Source organism: Acyrthosiphon pisum, chromosome A2 (genome assembly GCF_005508785.2).
Source record: "Acyrthosiphon pisum isolate AL4f chromosome A2, pea_aphid_22Mar2018_4r6ur, whole genome shotgun sequence".
Taxonomy (NCBI): Eukaryota; Metazoa; Arthropoda; class Insecta; order Hemiptera; family Aphididae; genus Acyrthosiphon; species Acyrthosiphon pisum.
This window is the reverse complement of record NC_042495.1, coordinates 115125669-115147585: the sequence shown is the minus strand read 5'-3', so window position 1 is coordinate 115147585 and position 21917 is coordinate 115125669. Positions and strand designations below refer to the sequence as shown.

At 31.4% G+C, this 21917-nt stretch overlaps 3 protein-coding genes across 7 annotated transcripts in view; 1 reads left to right on the top strand and 2 right to left on the bottom strand.

Annotated features, from left to right (window-relative positions):
* Positions 1-13: 13 nt before the first annotated feature.
* On the top strand, positions 14-18651 carry LOC100166099 (rootletin). Of its 2 annotated transcripts, XM_008187120.3 has the most exons (24): positions 14-143; positions 8300-8337; positions 8854-9090; positions 9436-9708; positions 9777-9934; positions 9999-10374; positions 10439-10585; positions 10644-11177; positions 11291-11588; positions 12136-12434; positions 12818-13012; positions 13078-13254; positions 13318-13500; positions 13580-13772; positions 13850-14209; positions 14272-14702; positions 14780-15173; positions 15964-16256; positions 16321-16608; positions 16675-16887; positions 17076-17357; positions 17424-17641; positions 17711-17834; positions 17908-18651. In XM_008187120.3, exons 3-24 carry the CDS (start codon positions 8872-8874, stop codon positions 18115-18117), a joined length of 5865 nt encoding a protein of 1954 aa, XP_008185342.1. In that variant the 5' UTR covers positions 14-143; positions 8300-8337; positions 8854-8871; the 3' UTR covers positions 18118-18651. The 2 variants fall into 2 exon arrangements, with proteins under 2 accessions (XP_008185342.1, XP_008185343.1); XM_008187121.3 differs by lacking the exon at positions 8854-9090 and having other exon boundaries at positions 16-143.
* On the bottom strand, positions 3120-5835 carry LOC103310054. Its single transcript, XM_008187123.3, has one exon. The coding sequence runs from the start codon at positions 5651-5653 to the stop codon at positions 4004-4006; it is 1650 nt and encodes a 549-aa protein (XP_008185345.1). The 5' UTR covers positions 5654-5835; the 3' UTR covers positions 3120-4003.
* A 1841-nt stretch (positions 18652-20492) lies between the features above and the next one.
* The window catches only part of LOC100570665 (kelch-like protein 2), a 7266-nt gene continuing 5841 nt past the window's right edge, over positions 20493-21917 (bottom strand). For 3 of the 4 annotated variants that reach the window (XM_008187130.3, XM_029489681.1, XM_016806299.2), the window contains 2 exons: positions 20811-21072; positions 20493-20755 (listed from right to left, as the gene is read on the bottom strand). In XM_008187130.3, coding sequence (XP_008185352.2) covers positions 20553-20755; positions 20811-21072 — 465 coding nt within the window. In that variant the 3' untranslated portion in view covers positions 20493-20552. The remainder of the gene's footprint in view (positions 20756-20810; positions 21073-21917) is intronic. The other variant, XM_029489680.1, reaches the window with a different exon arrangement.

The window sequence follows — 21917 nt, the reverse complement described above, 5'->3', positions numbered from 1 at the left end:
TCAGCAACTCATATTTTTTACCGAATATTGTTTCATTTACATAATAAGTAACAACTAATAACTAATAGGATTCAGTTTTGTTGTAACAAATGTTTTTTTTTCCATCGAATATCTAATTGAAAATGGGATTAACATTAAAAGTAGTAAGTGTGTTATATTTTCAAAATAACTTATCATGAAATATAATATAATTTTACCTAATCGCAAACGTTTTACATAATAGGTATATAATTATACTTTATACTTTATAGAGTCATAGGTCTATGGTATAAAATATATAGGAAGGTACACCTTCCTATCTATAATTATTAATTAACGAATAATCATAATTTTTTATAGTAACGTATTCAGTTGTTTACAATTTTCATGTATTGACTAGTACCTATAATTAAATTAATTAAAACTTATTGGATAGTTATAGATTTTCCGTTAGATATTTAATTAAGTTTGTTGCTTAGAATTAAGTTTTGAACGTTTGGGATCCTTCGCTTTAGATTCCTTTTTAATTCCATAGGTGTATAATTGTTAATAATAAGGACTAATAAATAATTGACCCATTTCCAGGAGCCCGGGGGGAGGTTTTGTGGGGCCTGTAACAGATTCTTTCGCGAGGCCTAAGAAATTTTACTTCATAAAGCCAAAAAGATTTTTCTTGAGACACCCTAGAACTTGTATGACATTTTTTCTATTTTACATAACTTATATAAAAATATACGCATACAATTGAACAAAGTATTTAATATAAACTCTTCAGTATGTATTTATTTTTTAAAACATTAAACTACAAATTAAATGTTTACACTAAGTATAAGTATATATGTAAGTTTTAGACAAAAAAAAAAAAAAAATGTACAAGATTTTAATATTAAAATGGTTTTTTTTCTAGTCTTAGTTGTAGCAACATTTTTGAAATAATATTATTCTTTGTCATTGTCTACTAATAGTAAAATCAACTACAATATATTGCACGCAGGCATATACAAGATAAGAAGTAATAATACTTGTAATATAAAAAACAGTGTGCTCTCTGTAACTCAAACCTTGATAACTCAACAATTCTTCTTTAAATAACAATAACACATTAAGATTATAATAACTTAATATTTTTAGTAAGTCAAATTTTTTTTTCCCTTGAGTTTTGAGTTACCGAAAGTACACTGTATAACATTATAAGCAATAACACAGGCATGCCAAAAATGTTCAGTTGATTATTCCTTAGTAGTTAGTATGGATATTATATGTTATCATCAAAGCGTCAATAATTTATTATTGTTTATTATTATTATAATATAATATTGGTACATGCTAAACATAATATTGAAATTAAAGATTAAAACACCATACATAATTTTTACATGACATACAAACTCGATATTAAATTTGATAAACAAAATTATAAGGATTAAATCCTGAAAAATGCGTAGGGCCTAGGGAAGCTACCCCTTCTGCCGGCACTGCCTATCTCGCACAAATTTTTTTAGATATAATTTTAATTTGTATATTTTTATCCTATAGTTATATACATTTCAAAGTCTTGGTTTTCAGTTAATGGTTGAAACTCTGGTTGAAATCACAAAAAAATATTAAATATTGGTAAGGCCGTAGGCGTCTTCATTATTATTAATTAAAAGAAAGTAAAATATAATTTACTATCTAATTCATTTACCCATTCATACCTACTATTATAATATGATACATATTGATACTGTAATAACTATTTTTTCTTAGTATATTTTATTATTAGATTAAATATTACATTTACATTTAACAGGGGCTACTCCTCGCATAGAATAAACCGTTGTTTAAGATTTATCTACATTTAAGACGTATTTTTGTATGTTGTTTCAAATTTCAATAATTTGTATAAATTTGTTAGTTATAAAGCATAAGCTCAATTTATTATTAATATAATTAACTATGCAAGAATAGGTAGTTCTTAAAATCCAGCAAATTCTTATTTTTTTTTATTTTAATTATTATCATTTATTGTTATTTATATTAGATACAATAATAATTTCTATATAAGTTGTACATTTAGTCATTTCTAATTTCAATAACTCTATTATAACAATACAATTAAGTAATGGGCAATTTTAAAATCACTCAGTAGCAGTATAGTATCATCTAACAGCTCAGCTAAAAATGTACCTAATAAAATTATTATTATGTAAGTAGGTATTTATATTATCTATATTTATAAAACATCGAAACATAATATTTTTTATGTACATTACATTGTTTAAATGGAAGATAAGATAAATATATTATATTGAAATATAGTTTGTCTAATTGTGTATAATATTCCAATTATCTCGCAGAAAAAGAGTTCTTGACGGGTTAATGTTTGATTAGTTTTTAAATCAATAAACTAGTCGGTTTCTATGACAATTGTTATTTGTTTTTGTTTACATAATTGATGGTAGGTACATTAAAAATGCATGTGCCATGTATACACAAAATTAATCTTATACATTTGTTGTTAAATAACTTTTAAGTAACTGAAATTATATGTTTTGAAAGATGTTTTAAGCAATTGGAAATTTAAAAGTAAATTAGGTTAAAAAATAAATTATTAGTTATTATTTTTTAAAATCATAACATGATTATTAAATATAAGTAATAAGTACTTTTTGGGATTATAAAATCTAGTATACCTATTTATTATTTTACCTACTACCTACGACCTACCTACCTATATATAAATACTACTAAACTATATATATATATTACATAAATTTGCCTCGTATTTTTGATAAATCATTTTTTTTGTTGTTTTATGTTGCCAAATTCCTGTATACGGTACACCTATTTACATTTTTAGGAATCCTAATTGTAAACTATGTTACGTGTTGAAGTGACTATGCATTTCGTTTTCTATGACCCATATCATCATAACGACCGTGTAGTATAATTCGCTTCACTGGATTTATTCCGTAACAGGTACTTCCTTGCACCAAATCTTTTTTATACATTATATTATACAGGTACCTCACCAGATATGTATATACTATATATTCATGATTTACCCCATAACACAGTTCCTTATAGGTAATATACTAATAATACGTTTTTCTTTCCTGGCAACTAACTACTGGAGTATATAACAAAAAAAAAACAAGTTGGCGTATTACGTGTTTTCATTTCTACGAAATAAGATGATATTATAATTTATAATCTTACATAAAAAAAAATCACAATATACATATACCTACACATCGTCTCCGTTATATTAATATCGTATCAGATTTTGATATAACTATAAATAATATTTTATTATTGTACATACTTATATAGATTTGTGTAATTAAGTATAGGTATGTCAAGTAACAGTCCAATATGTGATAATTTTCATAAATTATGCAACATATTTTAAAGGTCATAAAATATAAGATAAATCAAATGACAGACATCAACTGGTTAATAATAAGCATAATAAGTAATAACACAATTATTAATTGGCTGATTCGTGTTCTTCCAGTGTCTCGTGTAGGAAGTAGTAACCTACTATATCTACCTATTATTTTTTCAGTGGATTACCGAAATGTGGTTGGCTTCATTGTGAATTCTAATAATAATATTATGTAGAGTCTACCCTACTAGGGCTAAGCTCCACAAAAAATATACTGTTTTTTAGTTGTGTGGGATCGAAGCCACCCCCCACTCACATTGATGTTGAAAATATTAGCCCCCTAACAATTTTAATGGAATGTCGCCTATGATGTATTGATGTAGACACGATTATTGACCAAGCAAATGAGACGACTTTAACAGTGAATTTATTTTACGAGCCTAAGTATCTAGTCATGTAGATCATTATATTATATATTTATATACTATTATATACATATTGTAGATCGAACCACAATATAATAATATTAGACCAAACATTTTTCGGTACATCACGTCATTGGACCGCTACCACACAAAACTTAAGTGAAAAATAAATTAAAAATTCTGTACAAGTGTATATTATATTATACTATACAGTATCTGCCGCCGCACATTAAAACGTGGTGTATCTGTTTTTCTGGGCCGACGACAGTATCGCCGTCTCGTCCAGGGCGGTGTTTATGCGGTCTACAATCATCTGCAGACTGTAATGGGCGAAGAACGGCAGCGGGTCCCAATACGCAAACACCATTTCTCGTTCCGTGACCACCGTGCGCACGAAATGCTTGACCGACTGGACGGTCATCATCCGTGTGACCGTCTCGTAGAGAAGCGTCGTCGCGTAATACCGGTTCGTCGTTTCGACGACGAGATCGGTGGACTGCGGTGGTGCGCCGTTGGCGGCCGCATCCACATGTGCAACGGCCCCCGCAGCACCGTTGGAACGGTGTCCACGCTGTGGCGTGGGGCACTGCATGACGACGTGTTCGAAATTGCTGCGGTATGACGCGTACGTGATGGGCACGCCGACACGACAACCCAGCGGCACAACCTTCCGTGACGGCGACACGCACACCCTAAACGACAGGTAGCCGTCGAACTGCACAGGGACCGCGGACACGAACCGTGCGGTCCAGTCGTCAATCAGCTCGTTGTGGTCTCTGGCTCGACCGTCATGCGCGGTGAACGTCACGTTGGCCACCACCCGGCCGGCCTGCACCGTGGTGCACGTCGTGTAGTATGACCCGAGACAGTGCTGGACAAGCAGCCACGGACAGTCGTCGGACACGGGGCCGGGCAGCCTCAGCGACTTCCTGGTGGCCGGCAGCTGCAGGCTGTGTGCTGACTTGCAGCCGGACTGGCCCACGTTGACGATGAAGTGCCGGTCGGCCCGGAACGACACGTTGTCGTAAAGCTTGATGACGTCGTCCTTGGAGCATACGAGTAGGTGCTTGGGCACCGACAGGCCGACCGTCTCGCACATGCGGAACACCTCGGAGAGGTCGTTGAGTAACGCGACGCCGTCCAACCCGGGCGTCCAGCACCGGCACCCAAGCAGCTCCAGGTGCGGCTTGGCCACCGCGTCGTAGTACGCCGATACGGTGGCGCCGGTGGGCACGTACAGGTCCACCTGTTCTCTCTCAACGATCGCCCTCAGCGCGTCTACGTACAATACGCAGTTGTCCTCGGTCGGCCCGGGCACGGTGTAGTGGCCGTCGATGGCCACCGAAAACGAGCACAGCTCCGCCCGACCGTCGATCTCGCTCACGATCACCCTGACGCCTGCCTGGTGAAAGTTCCTCGCCAAGTGCAACCCCTGCACGGTGCTTCCGCCGTTTATCAGCACGGTGAATCGGCCCCTGTCGAGCCTATTCGAGCTCGCGATGCACAGCCGCAAGACGTGCTTAGACACCACCAGTGGAACCCGTGCGCACTTCCAGACGCACCGCAACCACAAGCATAGGCACAGCGACGGGATGCGCACCAACAGCACGTTCACCCACGGCAGGCCGAATAGCGCGTTGACCAGGGTCCAGAAGAACGTTGCACACCCGTGGATCGTACCTGCCGTGACGTTTTGTGGCTGCAGGAGGCGGCCCGGTGGCGGGGACGTGCGCCTGTCCAGCAGGTAGAACGTCGACTTTGAGCGTTTGAAGCTGTGGGACGGCGAGACAGCCGGCGAGGATGGGTAGCTGTCCGTACCTGCGCCGCTGCACCGGTAGCGGTCGTCGGAAATAGGCACTTGGCGAACCGTGTCCGGCATCCTGAACAAACGAACTATCACTATCGGAACCGAGAGACTTGGTTCTCGACGTTCAGTGGTCAAAGTTCTTTATACCATCGTTATCAAAGTTTTATCGGTTTTTTTCCCGTATGCGGTTCGCTCATTCTCAACCTTTGGTTATGTATAGCGATTAACGTAATTAAATGGTGTTTAAATAATAATAATGATAACGGTTTATCTAATTATGATTTTTAAACGTATCATCAAAATAATTCTATAAACGAACGAATTGTTTTAATAAGCCTTCGAATGATAATATGTACATATTGATTGTAGTAATATGCTGTTGTATACAAATAAATTGTATATGTTATACACGTTGAACTGTAATATATATGTATATATATATCATACACATATATGTAGAAGAGAATTCCGTCGTCTCTTCCTCATTCACAAACTTTTTATCATAACGCATACATAGACTGTGTTGTTTGTGTTTCAAAGGTATATCTTTGTATGTACCATTATTACTATACATACTACAACGCTAGAGGTCAAGTACGTTCTATATAGAAAGGCTTGCATCGGTAGCATTCGCTACGGCCGTGTTTAATTGTTGTGCTCAAACGTGATGTCTGTCTTGTACACCCCGATGTTATGTTTAGAAACATATGAAGACACTCTAAAAACAATACGAATGTTAAGAAATATTACAATTACAAATTAATTGTTGGAGAATATAAATTGTTGTAGTTTGAACTTTAACTTGCCTAATTATTGTTGTTTTTTTCGTTTTTAATAAGTATTTTTATCGATAAAATTAGGAGTATTAACAATGCGGATATGGAAGTATAATAGTTAATAGATAAACTATTTAAATTAAATAAAAAGTATACAACTATTTAACACTTAATTTGATAATATTCAGTGTAAGCATAATATTACATGGGTACATTAGCTTAAGAGAGATTCGAAATGAACAGTTTTTAAACACATATAATAGTAGGTAAATATTTGAGCTTGTTCGGTGGTGTCCATCTTATCGTGAGATTAAAAATTTACAACAAAATAAATTTTAGCGACATTAAAGGTAAAGATAGTAATTTATCCATTGTGATTGAACAGTAATATTGCTAGATAAGTACCTACTTAAAACGGAAAAGTTTTTTTAATACCTAATACTTCTCAGCATAAATGAAAGAAATGTTACCAATTAACAATTCAGTTGAAAGTTAGTTATTAAAATATCCACAAAAACAATTTATAAAATTAATTTTCATTTCGGTAAATATGTAGTTAATCCATTTTACAAATCATACAATTTCAAATTGTAATATATTATTACATTAATATTATATTAATGGTACGTAGAATTCTCTGCTTAGTGAAAGAGTAAAAAATTGATCAGATTGGTTTTTTTTTTTATAAATAAAATAACATTTATCAAAACTACAAAATATTTACACTTGATTTACCTATCGACTATTTTATATAAATGAAGGGTTGTAATAGAATTAGGGAGTAATATAATATAATTTTATGTAATTTATATTATACAATCACGAATAAATTATACTACCTATAATCTATATTATTCATAATTTTCAGAACATTAATAAGGTTTTACATATTAATAGGTATTTTTTAAACGGAACAAATATATGATAAACATTAAACACTATAATAATTGTATATATATTAATGATTTATTTAAATTGTACAATAACCATTTACTATATAGATAGATATTTTCTATATACGGCCATACGGGGTTATCCATTTAACGTAAGGTACTCATTATTTCAGAAAATACCTGTTTTTGAAAATATTTCTTATATATCATTATACTTCGTTACAAAATAACATTTTTCGAATCAAAAAATTAATTTTTTACAGTTTTTTACTCTTTTGAATGACAATATTATACATTTTTAATTTAATATTCCGAAACAAAATATTATTCGAGTATTTCAATAGATAAAAATCAAATTTTGGAAAAGTAGTTTATTAGTTATAAGTTATAACTCTTAAAACTCTTATAACTTATAAGTATTTAAAGTTTAGATGAACGGAGTAGTAGACATTTTGAGGGTAACACCTGTATCACTCCACTCTTACTATGCTTCTCTACACAATAGTAAGTTCATAAACTATTCACCAAAAATTTGATTTTTTTATTATATTGAAGTATTATAGGTAATACAAATATCCTGCTTTGAAATAAGGAATAAAAATGAATGATGTTATTAAAAAAAGTAAAAATTTAAGATCTTAAAAAAAAAAATAGTAAAAAAATATTATTAAAAACGTAAATAATTTTTGAAACAATGAGTGTTAACTTAAACGGACCTTCCGGTATACGCTTTTTTAAAAATCTACGTGGAAAAATATGAATGCTAACTTATTGTTCATTTTTAAAAACATAGGAGTTATATTATTGACTACCTACTATTTACATGTGAATTAAAATATTTTATGGTTAAGTTTGACGATTAAAGAGTGAATAAAATAACTTACTATAACTGAGTTATAGAAGTCACTAAAAAATGTAAATTTTTCAAATTAATATATTATTTTAACGAGTTGGTGTTCAGTCTTTCATTTCCGTAAAATATATTTATTATTTATATCATATTATATTTACCTATTCGTAATTTTGTGCATGATTTATTTTTGTTTTAGGTAATTTTTGGCGTCAATATGGATGATCACCGACCAAGGTAAAATATTTTAATATATTCGTAATTAAAATAATCTTTAAAATAACACATTGAACTATGCATCTATTTTAGTTACCCACCCAGTAGTATTAACTATTAACACTGCATTATCATTTACCAGTGGTTTGTTTTCACGAATAATTTTTTTTTTACTCATTGTTGCACGTGCAATGCAATTTCTCAATGCTTTATAATCGCTTCCTGCTGTCAACTTTCAAAACTTTTGTGATTAATATAATGTCTGAAAGGCTGAACCATTTCACCCACATTTTTCCTCCGAGTAAAAAATAAATAAACAGTGCCAGTATGATTTTACGAGTTAACCTATCACGTTTAGTCTAAACGCCACCATAACATAATAATAAAAATACGGAAATTATCTGATCATATAATCACCCTCATTTATTACCCATCATATTTCACCCCAAAATAAAACAATCAATGACAGAAAAACGTTATGATTTAATACCGTGCCGAAATATGCATCAGTCATGCGATCCGTAACTCCGCCTTTAGGTTTTACTGTCGTGTGTCATGGAATCAGAAGTGTCACGTGACGAGAGCAATTTGTCTCCGTATCTGTCGGCGAGATCACGGTTACCCCTTTGCCTACCCGAAGACGCCAACATGGAGATGGCACTGGCACCTGAATCCCCCAAAATTGAACAACAGTCGCAAAAGACACTCGTTGTTGAGGTGGTGTCCCTGAGGCCGATTGAGAAATTCCGCAGGGCCGTTGCTAAAATGCCTAGGGTAAGTATATTAACTATTTCCAAAAAAGATTTTTAAATTCAACGGCCATTCGATTAAAACACAACGCGGGTCCCCTTCTACCACGTTTACTATTCGCGGAAGTATTTTGGATTTATTGGCTTACCTATACATTATAAGTTTACCCAGTAATAAATCAATTATAAACTTTATTTTTATCAGATTTACAAAACTTTTTTAGGGTGACGATGAAACTTTTGAATGAAACATTTTTAGTAGATATACCTATAATAGGTACCTCGTATTTTTCAACACTATTGCGCAATAAAATGTGTAGAAACTATTTATATTTTTATATACAATTTTTATTTTTAAATATCCAACTAGTTCTCCAAGAAAGAAACCGCTACATCAGGTAAATCCAGAAACGCTCCAAAATTGGGCACTGAAGGTATAGTTCGGTTAGATGGAGGGCGAACAAGTTTAAGATTACCAACTAATCGTTCACAAAAAACTGAACAACCAATGGATTTAGCTCGGGAGAACCAGGCTTTGCACGAGCGCCTGCGGGAAGAAGCGGCTCGGTATGATAGACGATTGGATACATATAAATTGGCACAACAGAGACAGGCCGTTCTTGTTAGCAGGCTTCAAGCAAAGGTCGGTATTTTTGATTTTGCTGCATTAGTGCTATTGGTATTATTAAATTTATGATTTTTGTTTTTCAGGTAATGCAGTATAGAGAACGGTGTTCCGAGTTGGAAAGGGAGATGAGAACTAGTATTCCAGCAATTGATAATGTTAGGAGTTATCGTGATTCAGTTAGAGATTATCAGTCAATGGACTTAGATTCTGCAATACGTGCTTTAGAACAAGAACGAGCCAAGTAAATATATTTTCCTTTATTTTATTAATTGACAGTCACCGCATTATTCTTTTCAAAATTGTAGATCTGAAAAAGTCATGGAACTAAACTCGACGCTTAGAGAACAATTAGATGATGCTCAAACAAGCAATGAAACATTGTCTACAGATTTGCAAAAGTTAACTAGCGATTGGGAAAAAATGAGAGATGAAATGAATGCTAAAGAAGATGAATGGAAAGAAGAAGAACAAATGTTTAATGAGTATTGTTCATTAGAACACGGTAGAATGATGAGTCTTTGGCAGGATGTAGCCCAAGTAAAACGGATGTTCACCGATATGAAATCATCAACTCAACAAGATCTTAATAAACTTCGAGGTGAACTTTCATTAGCATCCAACGACATGGTTACTACTTGCAGTGGCTTAGTGAATGCTGTTAAACGATCAACGTATTCTGAAGTACTGTTCCTATAAAAAAAAATATTATAAACTAAATACAATTCTTATGTCTATTCAATTTTAGGAAAAACAATATGAACATCTGTTGAAAGAAAATACAACATTACAAAACAAAGTAGAAAAACTCCAAAATGATTATGATACCGTATGCTCACAGTTGCGACAAAAAGAAATGCATTTAGAAGATCTCAAAGCCAATCTTTCTGAATTTGTTAGTATTATTATTTAAAATTATCAACTAGTTTACTGAGCTACATTTTATATTACAGGAAGACAAATGTATGGATTCTAATAAAAATGAAAAAGAAGCAGATAATTTACGTATCGATGTTGATGTATTGATGTCCGGAATGCAGGAAATAGTTAAAGTGTTACAGCACGACAAAGAAATTCTTGGTGATCTAATTAGACCTTCGGCTCCCCCACATGTACATCTTAGCACTGGAATTATTAAGTCTGACACAAAATTAAAACCAGTATCTGCAACTAGTAACTTTGTCGATAGTACATTGTCAGCCGTTCAGTCTGTTGTTTATAGATATCAATCAAATATTCATGAACTTCAAGTTCAATTATCATCTTGTGTCGATAAAATGTCAGAAACAAAAAAACATTGTGAACAATTAGAAATGTTAGAAAAAGAGTTACAAGTAAAAATTGAAGAACTGAGTAAAGAACTAGATGACTGTCGAAATGTTAATAATCAATTAGGCCATGAACGTGACTCGCTTGCAGAAACACTCGAAAGACTAAGAAATGAGGCTCAAGCATTACAACAAAACAGAATGCATGTTAGCGCTGTGGTAATACATTTTTTTTTTTATATTAATACATATAAGTTTTTTTTGTATAAATATTAACTCATACCTAATAAGATAAACAAATAGTTAAATAATTATAATTTTTTCAAATTTAGGTAGAAAATATGAATTCTGATTATGATAAAATACAAAAAGCTAATAGTAAATTACAAAAATTAAATGATGCTCTGGAAGATGAAAAAATGTTCCAACAAGGTGAAATAGATCGATTACTAAAGGAAATTGACATAAGAATGTTGTCGGAAAATGATGTACAAGACAGGTGTAGTTGTTTAAAAGAAGAATTGATTAGTATCAAAGAAGAATTGAATCAAGTTTATTTAGATAAAGAACTTTTAGAACAACGGTGTCTGGAACTTGAAATTTTGCAAGCTAAAATGGAAAAAAACAAAGGTTATTATTTAAGCATTTTTTTATACAATGAGAAATATTTTTAACTATTCCAAGTAATGTAAAACACAATCAATAATATTTTTGGATTTTCAAATATATAACCATGATTATATTATACCATTGGTTTTAAAATCAATGATTATACTAATAATTAGTTATAAATTGAAACACTTATGTCAGGTTGCACAACAGTATGATAAATTTAACGACTTATTAAAATTTAATGGTCGAATCAGGGTGACAGGTCATTTGATGTTTAGTTTACTACTTAAATTCTAAAACTTCTATAATTTTTAATGTAATATGCATAAAACAATAAAATAATAATATTAATAATCAAGATCAGTGGCATGCTTTTAACTTGCATAAAGTCTAAACATTCTAATTTAATGTTTTTCTATAAATCATCACTCATTTTGAATTATAACTAGTCCTAAATGGTGTAGTTTAAGTGTATATTGTAAAATAGGTTTAACTTTCTTAAATTTTTATTTATTTAATTTTCAATTGAACCAATTGTTTATTTAATACTATAAAATTGTCTTAGGTGATCTTGAATCCGAGTTAGAAAAAATTGCATCCGACAGAACTGATTGCCATGAATCATTAGCTAAGGCGGAGTCACTTATCCTAGATGGAAACACAGAGAAAAAAAATTTACAAAAAGAACATGAGAAATTAGTTGAAGAAAAAAAAAAATTACAAGTACAAGTAGATGATTTATCTAGTGATTTAGTTGCTCTTAGAAAAGAACTACTTCAAATGGAACAAGATAAGCAAGAATTAGAAAGTGAAAGGTCAAATGCAACTGAAAAATGGAAATCAGTATTGTTGGAAAAAGAAAAGGTACTTTAATAATAAATATAAATTAAATTAAGTTATTTACCACCCAAGAATTTTCCATGCCTATATTACATGCTGTGTGCCGAAATGTAGGTCTTTCTTAAGTGACTATCATAACTGGAACATGATGTTTATGTATATAAAAAAAAAATATTGTGTGTGAGAATTAGCCACATACATTTACGAGCGCCATCTGTCCCGGATCTAATTTCAATTCACAGGGCTAGATTTTTAATATAATATCTATGGTTAAAATATAATATCTAAATATTTTCAATGACTCAAATTGTTTTGTGTATTTCCATAATAATAACATTAACAATACATTGATAAATCAGTAATATATAAGTAATAAGTATTAAATGTATTACTAATTATATATTTAGTTGGAGAATGAATTAGAAGAATTATTAAAAGATAGATCCCACTTGGAAGATCAGTTGGTAAATGAAAAGCATAAGAAACAATCTCTCAATGAAGAGTTAATGCGATTAAATCAAAAAATTGATCATACAATAGAATCTAACTCTAGATTAAATAATCAACTTCAAAGTATTGTAAAAGAAAGTGAAGAAAAACAGGTAAAGTTATAACATAAAGGTTGCTTTATTAAGAAGAAAAAAACTTGATTAATAATATTCTTCAGATTGCTCTTGATAGTTGTGCTAAGCAATTGGATAATTTGGAACGACAATTATCTTCTCTTTGCGGGGAGAAAGAAAATCTAGAATCAATATTATATGATGTGCAACATAATTTGGAAGTATCAGAAAATCGATGTAAACAAACAGAAAGGGAAAAGCAAGAATTACTAATAAAACAAGTATAAGATTAAAATAACTTATATTGTTAACTATTATTTACAGTATTTTTTATTTTTACTTAGGAATCAATGAAAGGTGAAATATATCGTTTGTGTAAAGATTTAGAAAGTTGTGAGCAAGCAGCTAATCACACTAAGTCTGAACTTCTAAGTCAATCTAGAACTCTAGAAATAGAATTCCAGCAAACTATAGAAGCATTGAAGAAACAAGCTGAAGAAAATATTCAAAAATTGTCTAGTGAAAAAGTAGTTAAAATTTAAAATATGTTGTTCTTAAATTATAATTTATTGTCATTGCATAATTTTATTTATCCTTGATTTTTAGGAAACTCTTAAAGTTAACTATGAAAGAAAAATTCAAGAAGATTTAAATCGATTGGGTAAAAACAAAAATTGTGAAATAGAAAAACTAAAACAAAAATTAGATGTGTTGCAAAAAAATATTGATACAATAACACAGCAACACGATGAAGCACTTTTGAGGGCTGAAAATGACAAACAACAAACTTTATTATTAGGTAAATTATTTGTGTAAAATAAAAAAAAAAATTACACAAATAATTGAATATTTAGTAATTTAAACATTTCATTTTAGTTCATCGAGATCAAAAAGCTATTGTTAGCAAGTTAGAAAGTGTCAAAAAAGAATTAGAAGGAGAAAAAGAGGGCTATGAACGTTCACTACGAGAAACACGTGGAAAATTAGAGAATGAAAAAGGTTTAGTGACCTCATTACGTGAACAGTTAGCAAAAATCAAAAATGAATTAAATGAATTCCGTATGCAGTCCGAAAGTGAAAAATGTCAGTTAATTGGTCAAATTGATGAAATTCAAACAGAACGAGATAGACACATACAAGAGTGTATGGAAATCAAATCTCAACTGTGTATGGCAGAAGACAAACTCGACAATTTCCAGGCACATTTAAATGATATAAGTAGAAAGTTAAAAGAATGTAAGTATTATTAATTTTCATTTGCATTTTTACTTTTTAACTTTATTTTTTTGTCTTTGAAGCTGATTCAATAGCTGATCATACTCGAAAAGATTTGATGGAGACTAGGCGAAATTTGAATGAAACCAGCATTGAAAAAGAAAAATACCAAAATTCAAATAGGGAATTACGAGAACTTATTAAAAAATCTGAAACAGATAAACGCGAACAAGGAAGACATTTAGAAGAGGCCTTGCAAAAGATTGCTGCAATAGAAGATAAATGTAATCAAGTTGAAGCAGAGCGCGCTCGTTTAAATGCTGAATGCAAAGAAGCATGTAGAAGACTTGAGGAAACTGAAAAGACAAGTAAAGCTCTTCAAGAAGATCTTCAACGAGCAGCTGTAACAGGAGAATCTCGTAGAAATGAACAGAAACAACTACAGACAAAATTGGATGCTGAAACCGAAGAAAAAGAACGGGCATGTGAACTTGTTCAACAACTTAGAAGAAAGGTAATTTAATTTGTAGATAACTATAAATATCTGTTATAGATAATTGACTATAATTATTAATGTATATTCTATTATAGGTAAATGAATTGGAGGGAATATTGGAGGGTTATGAACAAGAAGTGATGCGGTTACGTCATCGTGTTGATGAAGATGAATTACGTTGGAAAACTCGTGAACAAGAACTACTCGATCGACTGGATGATGGATTAGGCCATGAACGAAAACTTGAAGATCAAAAACATAACCTAGAAGTCTGTTTGTCTGATCAAACTGTTCAAATCCAAGAACTTAAATGTAAATTGAGTGCATCAGAGGGTCGTCTTCGCTCAGCGGACACTCAACTTGGAGATTTGGAAAGGACTAAACGTGATGTGGAAAATCGTTTAAACACTATTTGGTCAACTTTAAAACGAGTTACAGGCATGCAAGCAGATGGGTCTGTCAGAATAAGGAAATGGAGTCCAAGCAGAAGTAATAATATTTTTCATTGAGAGGACGTTATACCCGCATGTGTTGTCTTCGTCTTACAAGTGCGTAACATAACAAATTCTATGCTCAGCAGAACACGTGTAGCTTCGTTGGTTTAAAAATTAGAGTGGATTGACCTCTTATAAAATTTAAAGGTAAGATTTTTATCTCGACAACCTCATCGGCTTTTTATTATATTTTAATTATTTTATTTATAATTGAAAGCGAGCTATGAGTATTTTAAAATTGTAAATTGTATGTACATCTTAAAGTACTCATAAATCGCTTAAAATTTAAAATATACTAAAAAGCCCATGAGGTTGTCTAGATAATAATCTTACCTTTAGGTTTTATAAGAGGTCAATTCACTCTAATTTTTTAACTAACGGAGCTACACATGTTCTGCTGAGTGTAGAATTTGTTATGTTACGCACTTGTAAGACGGAGACAACACATGCGGGTATAACGTCCTCTTAATATATTATTTATACTACCTCACCTACACATTATTTTAATAACATATACATATTAATTTGTAACCAATTTAAAATATAATTATTTATTTTAATTATTATGATTTTAATGATACATATTATTTTTACTGAATATAAGTAAAAAAATTAGTCAGTTAAAAATTTACCAAATTAATTGGGAATTGCTGATTACAAATATTATAATTATATTTTACTATTACAAACATTGGATGATTATAGGTGTATTATTTTAGTATGCCTTTAAATCTTTTTTCAATATTTTTAAATAATAAATATAATGATATTTTTTGTAATTTTAGTTATGGAACAAGGTTCTGAGCCAATTCGTATGGATGGGAAAATCGTGGATCCTGAAATAGTTAAAAAAGGTGTAAGAAATTTGATGCAACAAGTAGCTCAGGTAGAAAGAGAAAAAGATGACTACAAATCTCAAATTTCAAATATGACTAGGCAACTTGAAGAAATAGGAGATATTCATAAAAAAACTGATAGTAAATTGAATTCAACCATTCATATATTAAGGAAACTTCAAGACGAAAAAGTCGAGTTAGAATCAAAGCTCGGGCAAAAACAATCTATACTCTTATCTCAAGTACATATATATATATATTTATTATTATTAATTTACATTTTGTGCTGATTGAGATGCTTTATAGGCAGCAGAAATTAAAGAAAAATCAGAAGAAATTAAGAAAAATAAAGAAATATTAACAAGTCAAGAAACTCTCATGCATGCTGACAAAAATGAAAAAATGCAATTGAAAGAACGTTTAGAAAAGCTAAAACTTCATATGAGTCAACTAGAAGCAGAAAAAAGACATTTACAAGATGAGTTGACCCAAACTGAATCAAAAGCTACTAAATTGGAAATACTTAGAATTGGCCTTGATGGAGATTTGCAACGGTTACAAATGATGTTGCAAGAAAAGGATAGTCATATACAAGTAATAATATTAGAAAAACATTATATCATTTCTACATATTATTATGTATTTTTATTTAATTTTTAGAAACTTGAAGAAAAACGTGAGAGTCATTCTAAAGCTTCTGCTGCACTCGAGGAAAGATGTGTTTCATTAACTGCTGCTATTGAGCGCTTGAATGCTTCATTAGCACATGCTACTGCTAATGAATGTGATTTAAAGGCTCAAATCCAAGCTCTTCAGAGATCTTTGCATGATGCTTCTATGAGTTCTGCTTCACATAGTGACAAATATAAACAGGTAATGTCATATTATTTCATATCAGCATATTAAATGATTGAGAATTACTCAATTTCTGAATTTACACATTGTTTTGATTATAAATATATTTTTTTTTAAATTTCTTTTTAATTGTTTATTAATTTATCAATTGATAAATATGGTATTAATGGCACATCACATGTTAATTTAGTTTTAAACTTTTTCAGTTGCAAAGAGCATTACAAAATTGTGAAAATGAAAAAAAAATTGCTATTGAACGTTTGGATGTAGCACAACACAATTTAGCTGATTGTCGCCGTGACCAACAGTCAGTGAATGATTCTATTATTAGACTACAAATGGATTTAGAAAACAAAGAAGTACAAAAATCTAATTTAGAAGCTCAATTGAGAGCTTTGGGAAATAAATCACTGCCAAGACAATCTAACAAAGATCTCTATGACGATAGCTCAGATCTTAGATTTAAATTACAATCACTCAACGATAAGGTACCTGGTACAGTTAATTAGAACAAGTTATATGACAGGTAATTGTAAATTAAAATTATTGTATAGGTTCGTATGCTAGAATCAGAAAAACGAAGTTTGGAGAAAAAAGCTTTATCAAGGAGTAAAAGTTTTGAAAGAGTTGATTATGAAGGAAAATTTAGTCATGGTGGACGCTTTACAGAAGAAAATAGAGATTTAAAAAGTAGATGTGACGATTTAGAAAGGAAGTTATACGAAAAAGAAGTTGAATTAAAAAATCTTAAAATGTCTTCATCTGATTACAGGTAAATATATATGGTAACAAAAATAAAAATTATTTAAAAAATGTATGTATCATATCTTTATTTTATCAGCTCAAATATACCTGTCAAACACACCGATTTAGAACGTTATCGTGCGGGGCAGTTGCAAGCTGAACGCATGTTAGAAGCACGCGAGCAATCACATAGACAACAAATTCATAGATTAGAGAATCAAGTAAAATGATTTATAACTCCTAAGATTAAGATTTGAATGCCTACGAGTTGACTAAATATGATGTATATTATAGGTTGCGATGTTGAGGGATCAGTTGACGGAAGAGAGTAAGAGACGTCAAGCATACATTAACAAAACGACCAAAACCAATCGCGAGGCATTGGCGCTGAGACAAGTTTTGGACAAGTCGCTGTCTAAAATCGCTCAAGACCCATCGCCAGATGCTACTTTATTGAAACACGAAGCACGCACATTGCATCATGCCATTCCTTTGTCTAAGTAGATTAATTACTAATTTGTATGTCATATACATTTCTTGCAAAACTATATTATTTTTCATATAATTCCTATAAAGCGCACTATATATACAATTATTTTAGTGAATATATTCAAACGATCAATTTTATATAAATCATCGTATGTATCTATTTACTATAATGTTTGTTTTTAGAGTATAATATTATGTTCAATACTCTAACCATTAGATTGTATTTATGGTACAAAAGACGACACTTTTTTTGCTATTCCTTATCGTTCAACATTATTAACAATGTTTAATGAAACTCAATCCATATCGGTTAAGAACGTATAATTTTAATTTAATATTGTTACGTAATATTATTTAGTATTTTATTATTGTTTATTATAATCATTACATACAGCTGAATTTCACAAATACCTATTTATTTTTATTTTTCAAACCAAAACAGTCAAAGTACTTAACAGGTAAGTTCTGACTAGAGCCTAGCAACTTTTTCATTAATTGGATTAACTGTATTTGAAAATAAAATATTACAGTAATTTGTACTGTATCGAAGTGTTTTGCAGTATTTCTGGTCTCTATAATAGTGATCAAAACATCGTTAATAATAATTTATAATAATAGTGTAATTGCATATTCACAGAATATAATATTTGAAGATAATGGATATTGAACAGAACAGTTAAAGAGTAAACTAATAATGAGAAATAATAAGTAAAAAATAAAAAAACAGAAAAGAACGACGTGACGGCCAAGAACAAGCAAACCGAGCAACATGAAGTTGCAATATCCAATCAACGCGAAATGTGTCTATAGTGACTAGTGAGGATTCGTGCGGGGCAAGTTGGTGGCCACTGGAGAGAGCCAAGGATATCAGTATAATATTACGGAGGAGCGAAGGAAGGTTATAAAAAAATATGAAGGATAGTGCAGGCTAATGATTATTGGGGTTATTATATTTATATATATTATTTGGTATCCTCTGGTTAGATTCGGTTTATATAGTGAATTGACCGAAGAGGTTCACACTAATCGGTAAAACCTTATAATAGTCATACTAGTGATACTACCTACTCTATATACTATTATACCTACTGCAGTGCAGGTGAAAGTCCGACTCTGATAGAAACTCCACATAACGAACCGCAGGGCCACTATACCGCAGATCGATTACTGCACGACTTGGCTTATCACTGTGATGATCATTATAAGACGCCAACCAATAACTTTAGCGCAAACAGCTAGGTACATTAATTATTGGGAATCTCGAAATGTATTATCTTCGGCAAAGTCACGAGCTCGATTGGCCGTTTTTATGCTCTGCGGCTTCTGCTGTGATTACGTTTGGGTTTGATATACTTGGAATTTTACGCGGAGCTCATAAAGTCTAAGCACTCAGAGCAGAACATAGGCACCTAGCGATCAAGCGCATTTATGGACAGTGATTAGTGTAGATCCGAGATACCGCGAATCGTTACGGTATGTTCTCATGTCACAGTGTGTTGTGGTGTTTTCAAAATTTTCACCACACATTTGCTTTGAATTTATTGTTTTCTCTGTGTTTTTATTATCAACATAAACAGTCCTACGTAGTGGCGGCTATCCTCAAATATACCTATATGAATATGTATTGCTGAGGAAAATTCTGAGGACCCACCCACCTACAAATATTTATTTAACGTTTACCTATGTTACATTGCTTTTTAAAAGGAAGAAGCTTATTTTGACGCATTAAACTGCGCTAAACTATTTATTTAAAAGGCGATTTACGCATTAATGAAAAAAAAATTGGAATGTGTTACTTTTTTTCGAACTTAGGTGTTGGAAACATACCTGTTGATGGCTTTTTTAATACAAATTAAATTTTAGTGAATTTTGTGGTTTAAGGATTGCGGAGCGAAATACAAAACTAAGATAGATAGTTTACGGCACCATCGAGCAACAATTCACAATTTTTTGTTCTAACTAGGAAAGGGATTGATAAAAATGTTTAGAACGACGTTAATGTTTTTAGATTTTTAAAAGGAAGGAGATAAGGAGTTTATTTTAACGACTCAAACAGCGCTATACAATTTATTTAAAATGCGATTATACATTGATGGAAAAAAAATTTGAAAATGTTACTTTTTCAAACTTAGGTGTTTGCGACATACCTATTGATGACTATGTAATTGGCCATTTGTGAATTGCCCGTTGGAAATTTCCGATTGGGATTTACGAGGTAAAAAAATGTTCATTAAATATAATTCTCGATAAAAGAGGAGGAATCTTAAATATTAAAGGAATTAAATATTTTATACTAAAAAATTCTTATTACATATTTGTAATATTGATGAATGGAAAACATTTTAATAAAACAACCAAAAACTGTACAATTATGATTTAATAGGAAAACAAAAAATAAAATATTTCTTACAATAGATTTTATATATCAATATAAATTCATTTAAAAATAATCATGACCGCTTAGTTTTAAAATATCGTGACCTATCAATGGCAACTACTCCGAAAAAAGTTCGTGATTTATTCAATCTTGTTGTGACCATAGTCCAGGTATTCGTGTTGGGGTTGTAAAATTCAGCAGAATCCAAAGAAGGAACGTTCTTGTCGCAACCACCGACGACATACAATAATCCATTTAATACAGCTACTCCTGTAACTTAAAATAATTTAACAAAATATTTTTCATAAAATAATTTAGAGTAATTAGGTACCTGGATAATATCGACAAAAATGCATGTCCGGAATAGTAGTCCAAACTCCTGAACTTGGTTCATATGCTTCGGCACTCCTGTGAGTATTTTTTCCATCATAACCGCCTACAGCATACAGTATACCATCTAAGACTCCTACACCAGCAGCCATGCGTGGTACACACATTTCTGCGACTGATTTCCATGTATCGATACTGGGATAGTAACATTCAACAGACTTCAAAAACTGAATTGAGTCATCTCGACCATTACATCCTCCAACCTATACACAAATGAATTAATACAATTTGCGGATTAAAAATCTATTGTCCTTGAAAAAAAATCTATGTAATAAAAGATTAATATATATATTAAACTAGCTGACCCCGTGCACTTCGTCGCTCGTTAAATGTACCAACTCTATATGACCCAAACTTTGTTTAATTCGTTATTTAATATTTGGTCGATTGCGTTCAAAACGTATCTTAACTTTTTCATTGCCCTGAGTAAAAATTCTGATTCGCAGCAGTATATGCGGTAGATCGCGGTAGATCTGCGGTAGATCGCGGACCCCGTGCTGTTTGTACGTAAGTGTATGATTTCAATCTAGAGTATCAATGTTATACCAAGTTTGTCGGACAAACATCGTGACACGGAATTTTCTTAATGGTATAAGATGGCTGACCCGGCAATGCTATTACCGTATATTTGAAACAATTATAAAATACATTTGGACATAAGTAAAACATTCTTTTCGTAGGTCGTCCATACTAATTCGAAGGTTTGGTAAAAGAATTTTCGAAATCGGTTCAGTATAGTTCCAGAGATTACTTTCAACAATGGTAACTAACAATTCCTCTTTATATAATAAAGTAAGTACCTATAGATAGTATATAATTATATATATACCGAGTGATTCTTTTATCATTGAACACTCATTATTTCAAAAAGTGTAATTTTTCTGAAAATATTTTTTTACATAGTTTCAAGTCGCTTATAAAACAACGTTTTTCTTAAAAAATTAGGTTTTTAAATATTTTTTATCCTTTTAATTTTTTAAGTTTTTTACTTTTTTGAATGGCAACATTAGGTTTTAATTTTATACTCCAAAGCAGAATATTTTTATTA

Coding starts and splice junctions, on each gene's coding strand:
- LOC100166099 (XM_008187120.3), top strand. CDS start 8,872: ATGGAATCAGAAGTGTCACGTGACGAGAGCAATTTGTCTCCGTATCTG. Junction 9,709..9,776: donor TTAGCAGGCTTCAAGCAAAG/GTCGGTATTTTT, acceptor TTTGTTTTTCAG/GTAATGCAGTATAGAGAACG. Junction 17,835..17,907: donor TTCATAGATTAGAGAATCAA/GTAAAATGATTT, acceptor TGTATATTATAG/GTTGCGATGTTGAGGGATCA.
- LOC103310054 (XM_008187123.3), bottom strand. CDS start 5,653: ATGCCGGACACGGTTCGCCAAGTGCCTATTTCCGACGACCGCTACCGG.